This window comes from Tribolium castaneum, chromosome 4, assembly GCF_031307605.1.
Source record: "Tribolium castaneum strain GA2 chromosome 4, icTriCast1.1, whole genome shotgun sequence".
Lineage (NCBI taxonomy): Eukaryota > Metazoa > Arthropoda > Insecta > Coleoptera > Tenebrionidae > Tribolium > Tribolium castaneum.
This window is the reverse complement of record NC_087397.1, coordinates 6,184,196-6,191,341: the sequence shown is the minus strand read 5'-3', so window position 1 is coordinate 6,191,341 and position 7,146 is coordinate 6,184,196. Positions and strand designations below refer to the sequence as shown.

Sequence of the window (7,146 nt, the reverse complement as noted above, 5' to 3'; positions counted from 1 at the left end):
AAAACCCGGACCCCATCAGAGTTTTACTCTGGTTTTGTCGTTGAACATTTCAACCGGTTGTAAAGTTTTTTGCGTTTTTTCCAAAAACTACAAATTTCACGGAAAGACAAAACACTTTTTCATCTGCTTTAAATTATCTATTAAACAATGAAAACCCGGATAAATGATTTCTAATTGGTCTTCGTTTTGTAATCTTACTTTTTTCATCGTAAACCATATTAATTATTTAGCTTGTCTACTTGTAATTCAGTTGTGCGACTGTAATTTCGTCACTTCGCACTTGTTGATTGGACAGCATTGGAACAGATGTTCCAATGTCATAGATATGTCAGCCCAAAATATTTCAATACTGAGGCAAATAAATAAGATTTTATATAAAAATGTGGCATTTACGGCTCGTGGATTTTCGAGAAAAAGCAGTAACAGTGAAGGTCCTTTCGTGACAATTCGTTCGAGACAGGCCCCCAAAAGTGAGTAAAATGAATTTGGCAAAATGATGCAATAATGCAATTGCTTATCAGATGAGGCAAAACTGGCTCGTTTGGACCCAAATTTCGAGTTATTAGCGGCCACCAATGGCTTCCCCTTTTTCCTGCGGGGGAATATCGGGATGGGTTGGTACGATACCAACACGACTGTTGAATCGCCTTACAAACTCATCATGGAAGAGATAGATGAGGTATTTTTGTTTAGACCTCTGGAGACCAATTGTATTTGTTTCATTTTTAGAGTACTTGTTCCAGCAACGGGGATATTATTTGTCGAGTCCAGACCTGTCCACAAGTTTTGCGCCAAAGTGTCTGTGATTTGTTTCCATACCGCGATTTCGAGAGTACAGAATTATCTGTAGTTACGATTTCATTGAAACCAAACTTGAAACTACTGAGGAAGAATAAGGAACTTGAAACTGAGCGCATGGCCCAAACTGTAAGCCACTGTGCAACAACACATTCAAAATATTTATTCCAAGTTCTAGTTTGTGATCACTGCCAAAAATGTTTGTGATAAGTTACGCAAAGGTGGATACTGGGCTGATTTCATAAACCCGTTCTCTGGACGCTCGTACTTGTTCCCCACTAGTGCAAATAAACTGTATGAAGCTGACGAGAAATTCAGGTGTTTAGATTTTGAAATATTCGATATACAGCAGTGTAAAATCGTCTCCAACGAGCAAACTTCGGTCAATAGGCGGTTTGTAGGTAAGAACTAACCCAAGGTATGAAATGAAACCAGTTCACATTTTTTCAATTTTTATTTTCAGGAAGTCTATTTACTAATGCCCCTTCAAAGAAAAAGCATTTGAACGATATTTTTACTCAGCTCTAAAAATATAACGCTTCTGTGAATAATAAAAAATAATAAAATAATAAAATAATAAAGATTATTTGAGCGAATGAGTTGTTTTAAAAAATTCCGCCACCAAAGCTTACGTAGCTAGTCGGTGATATCAGTGAAGATAGTATCAAAAATGGTGCTGGCACCATGAACAATTACAGTCGACCAGACAATCGCTGCGCGCATGGAGCTAGTACCATTTCCTCACCATTCTCGTTTTCTACAGCCAAGTTCACTCCAGGCAAATTATCAAAATAATCGTAAATCATTATACATAAAAACATCAGTAAGCTGTTACGCTGACTTGCATAGAACATCTCCTGACCATTCTAATGTGTTTCTATTACAAATTAAAACTTAACTGCATTTAATTTCTGCATTTTTTATTCTCATATTCAAGCAATGGAATCTGTTTTTTTCACCCCCTTCATATCCTGCAATTTTCTTTATTTTTGCAAGAGACAAAGCCCTCCGATAGGGCCTTCGACTGTAAAAAAATCATGTTGGGACAAACACCCCTTAGGGCCTTAACGAATTTTTTAAATTTTTATAAAGATTCTCTACTTTGCAAACTTGATTTTTTTACCAACTTTTATTTTCGCAGGAGATTAAGCCCTTCGATAGGGCCTTCGACTGTAAAACAATCATGTTCGGACAAACATTCCCTTGGGACCTTAATGAATTTTTAAAGATTCTTTAAAATTTCCCGATTTCGCAAACTTTTTTTTTCATCCCCTTTATATCCCGCAATTTTAATTATTTTTGCAGGAAATCAAGCCCTCTAATAGGGCCTTCGACTGTAAAAAAATCATGTTCGGACAAATTGCAAATTGAGTTAAAAATATTCGTATTTAAGGATTGCTCTAATTAGTTAAATTGATAACTCATTTGTCCAGCAAGAACCACGTGGATGTTTAGCGCATTCTTGCCAGAAAAAAGGAAATAAGGATAAGGTAAACAATGATTATTAGAAAATGAAGGGAATAAAGGAATTATTGGTTATGAAATGAAAAAAATACAACACATAAATCAAATATTTTTCACTTGGCGTTAAATAAAATGCACCTACCTTCATATGGCTTCTACGTTGGCTACTGTTTGTAGCAAGATGTTAGGAATAAATTAAAAACAACCAATAAAAAATCTTTATTTGCATAGAAGTTACAACAAGCGATTATTATCAATGTTATACAAAATAAAGAATACACAATAGGTACATTAAAATATATGGCACTCAAAGTATTCAATTCAACACCTCATAAGATAAATAGAAAAAAATGTTCCTACCTTTATATGGCTTCCGCGTTGGCTACTGTTTGTAGCATTTAAAAGCTTCTAAATATCAAATAAATTGTTCTTTACGTTACATCTTCGACAAATCTACATTTCATATGTTCTCCGCAACATGAGAATACAAGAGGTGTTTTAACACAGTTTTACGGCTGTAAAAAACAATCAGCAATATTTATTACGATTATGGATTGCTCTAATTTGTCAAATTACTAAGTAATTTGTCCAGCAAGAACCACGTGGAGGTTTAGAGCATACTTGCCAGGAAAAAAGGATAAAAGGATGAGGTAAACAATGATTATTTGAAAATGAAGGGAATAAAAGAATTATTGGTTTGTGAAATGAAAAAATAGTACACAAAAATCAAAGTTTTTTCACTTGGCGTTAAATAAATGCACTTACCTTTATCTGCATCTGCTACCTTTTGTAGCAAAACCTAAAAAATAAATTAAAAACACAACCAACAAAAAAAAATAATTTGTAGAAAAGTTACAACAAGCGACATTAATAAATATTATACAGAATAAAGGATACACAATACGGTATAATATATGGCACACAAGCTATTAAATTCAACACATCACAAGATAAAACGCAAAAAAATGCACCTACCTTCATATGGCTTCTGCGTTGGCTACTGTTTGTAGCATTAAAAAAAATAATAAAAATGAAACCAAAAAAAATGTTTATTTGCATTAAATTTTGAGCAAGTTAAAGACAAAATTATTACGTGGCAATAAATTGTTTGAGTGTTTGATTTAATTTTTAGTTACTGAATTTAAAATGAGTCACTCAAACTATGACTTTTCAACACCATATTTAGAGCCGGTGTACACAACATTGTAATTGCAATTAAATTTTATGAAATTATTGGTTTGTGAAATAAATAAATACGACACAACAATAAAATGGACGTACCTTTATATCGCTTCCACGTTGGCTACCGTTTGTAGCATTAAAAAAAAATTAAAACAACACCAATAAAAAAATCTTTATTTGCATAAAAATTACAACAAGCGACATAATTTTACGGCTGTAAAAAACAATCAACAATGTTATATTTAAGGATTGCTCTAATTGGTCAAATTAGTCAATAACTAATTTCTCCGGCAAGAACCACGTGGAGGTTTAGAGCATTCTTGCCAGGAAAAAAGGATATAAGGATGAGGTAAACAATGATTATTTGAAAATGAAGGGAATAAAAGAATTATTGGTTTGTGAAATGAAAAAATAGTACACAAAAATCAAAGTTTTTTCACTTGGCGTTAAATAAATGCACTTACCTTTATACTGCATCTGCTACCATTTGTAGCAAAACCTAAACAATAAATTAAAAACACAACCAACAAAAAAAATAATTTGTAGAAAAGTTACAACAAGCGACATTAATAAATATTATACAGAATAAAGGATACACAATACGGTATAATATATGGCACACAAGCTATTAAATTCAACACATCACAAGATAAAACGCAAAAAAATACACCTACCTTCATATGGCTTCTGCGTTGGCTACTGTTTGTAGCAAGACATTAAAAAATAAAAACAACACCAATAAAAAAATCTTTATTTGCATGAAAGTTACAACAAGCAACGTTTGTCAATATTAAACAAAATAAAAAATACACAATACGTTTTAATATGTGGCAATTCAAATTCAAAACTTCAGTAAATAAATACACCTACCTTCATATCGCTTCCACGTTGGCTACCGTTTGTAGCATTAAAAAAAATAATAAAAATGAAACCAAAAAAAAAAAAGTTTATTTGCATTAAATTTTGAGTAAGCCACTTTCATTCATTGAAATTAAAGACAAAATTATTACGTGGCAATAAACTGTTTGAGTGTTTGATTTTGTTTATAGTTACTGAATTTAAAATGAGTCACTCAAACTATGACTTTTCAACACCGTATTTAGAGCCGGTGTACACAACAACATTGTAATTGCAATTAAATTTTATGAAATTATTGGTTTGTGAAATAAATAAATACGACACAATAATAAAATGGACGTACCTGTATATCGCTTCCAAGTTGGCTACCGTTTGTAGCATTAAAAAAAATAATAATAATAATATTGAAACCCAAAAAAAACGTTTATTTGCTTTAAATTTTGAGCAAGCCACTTTCATTCATTGAAATTAAAGACAAAATTATTACGTGGCAATAAATTGTTTGAGTGTTTGATTTTGTTTGTAGTTACTGAATTTAAAATGAGTCACTCAAAGTATGACTTTTCAACACCGTATTTAGAGCCCGTGTACACAACATTGTAATTGCAATTAAATTTTATGAAATTATTGGTTTGTGAAATAAATAAATACGACACAATAATAAAATGGACGTACCTGTATATCGCTTCCACGTTGGCTACCGTTTGTAGCATTAAAAAAAAAAAATAATAATAATATTGAAACCCAAAAAAAACGTTTATTTGCTTTAAATTTTGAGCAAGCCACTTTCATTCATTGAAATTAAAGAAAAAATTATTACGTGGCAATAAATTGTTTGAGTGTTTGATTTTGTTTGTAGTCACTGAATTTAAAATGAGTCACTCAAAGTATGACTTTTCAACACCGTATTTAGAGCCGGTGTACACAACATTGTAATTGCAATTAAATTTTATGAAATTATTGGTTTGTGAAATAAATAAATACGACACAATAATAAAATGGACGTACCTGTATATCGCTTCCACGTTGGCTACCGTTTGTAGCATTAAAAAAAATAATAATAATAATATTGAAACCCAAAAAAAACGTTTATTTGCTTTAAATTTTGAGCAAGCCACTTTCATTCATTGAAATTAAAGACAAAATTATTACGTGGCAATAAATTGTTTGAGTGTTTGATTTTGTTTATAGTTACTGAATTTGAAATGAGTCACTCGAACTATGACTTTTCAACACCGTATTTAGAGCCGGTGTACACAACATTGTAATTGCAATTAAATTTTATGAAATTATTGGTTTGTGAAATAAATAAATACGACACAATAATAAAATGGACGTACCTGTATATCGCTTCCACGTTGGCTACCGTTTGTAGCATTAAAAAAAATAATAATAATAATATTGAAACCCAAAAAAAACGTTTATTTGCTTTAAATTTTGAGCAAGCCACTTTCATTCATTGAAATTAAAGACAAAATTATTACGTGGCAATAAATTGTTTGAGTGTTTGATTTTGTTTGTAGTTACTGAATTTAAAATGAGTCACTCAAAGTATGACTTTTCAACACCGTATTTAGAGCCGGTGTACACAACATTGTAATTGCAATTAAATTTTATGAAATTATTGGTTTGTGAAATAAATAAATACGACACAATAATAAAATGGACGTACCTGTATATCGCTTCCACGTTGGCTACCGTTTGTAGCATTAAAAAAAATAATAATAATAATATTGAAACCCAAAAAAAACGTTTATTTGCTTTAAATTTTGAGCAAGCCACTTTCATTCATTGAAATTAAAGACAAAATTATTACGTGGCAATAAATTGTTTGAGTGTTTGATTTTGTTTGTAGTTACTGAATTTAAAATGAGTCACTCAAAGTATGACTTTTCAACACCGTATTTAGAGCCGGTGTACACAACATTGTAATTGCAATTAAATTTTATGAAATTATTGGTTTGTGAAATAAATAAATACGACACAATAATAAAATGGACGTACCTGTATATCGCTTCCACGTTGGCTACCGTTTGTAGCATTAAAAAAAATAATAATAATAATATTGAAACCCAAAAAAAACGTTTATTTGCTTTAAATTTTGAGCAAGCCACTTTCATTCATTGAAATTAAAGACAAAATTATTACGTGGCAATAAATTGTTTGAGTGTTTGATTTTGTTTATAGTTACTGAATTTGAAATGAGTCACTCGAACTATGACTTTTCAACACCGTATTTAGAGCCGGTGTACACAACATTGTAATTGCAATTAAATTTTATGAAATTATTGGTTTGTGAAATAAATAAATACGACACAATAATAAAATGGACGTACCTGTATATCGCTTCCACGTTGGCTACCGTTTGTAGCATTAAAAAAAATAATAATAATAATATTGAAACCCAAAAAAAACGTTTATTTGCTTTAAATTTTGAGCAAGCCACTTTCATTCATTGAAATTAAAGAAAAAATTATTACGTGGCAATAAATTGTTTGAGTGTTTGATTTTGTTTGTAGTTACTGAATTTAAAATGAGTCACTCAAAGTATGACTTTTCAACACCGTATTTAGAGCCGGTGTACACAACATTGTAATTGCAATTAAATTTTATGAAATTATTGGTTTGTGAAATAAATAAATACGACACAATAATAAAATGGACGTACCTGTATATCGCTTCCACGTTGGCTACCGTTTGTAGCATTAAAAAAAATAATAATAATAATATTGAAACCCAAAAAAAACGTTTATTTGCTTTAAATTTTGAGCAAGCCACTTTCATTCATTGAAATTAAAGAAAAAATTATTACGTGGCAATAAATTGTTTGAGTGTTTGATTTTG

At 30.7% G+C, this 7,146-nt stretch overlaps 1 protein-coding gene across 1 annotated transcript; it reads left to right on the top strand.

The window, feature by feature from the left end:
- The first annotated feature begins 285 nt into the window (after window positions 1–285).
- On the top strand, window positions 286–1,394 carry LOC103313606 (cobalamin trafficking protein CblD). The gene is made up of 5 exons (XM_008197290.3): window positions 286–470; window positions 522–679; window positions 730–927; window positions 977–1,199; window positions 1,262–1,394. The coding sequence occupies exons 1-5, from the start codon at window positions 326–328 to the stop codon at window positions 1,324–1,326; spliced, it is 789 nt and encodes a 262-aa protein (XP_008195512.1). The 5' UTR covers window positions 286–325; the 3' UTR covers window positions 1,327–1,394.
- The last annotated feature ends 5,752 nt before the right edge of the window (window positions 1,395–7,146 follow it).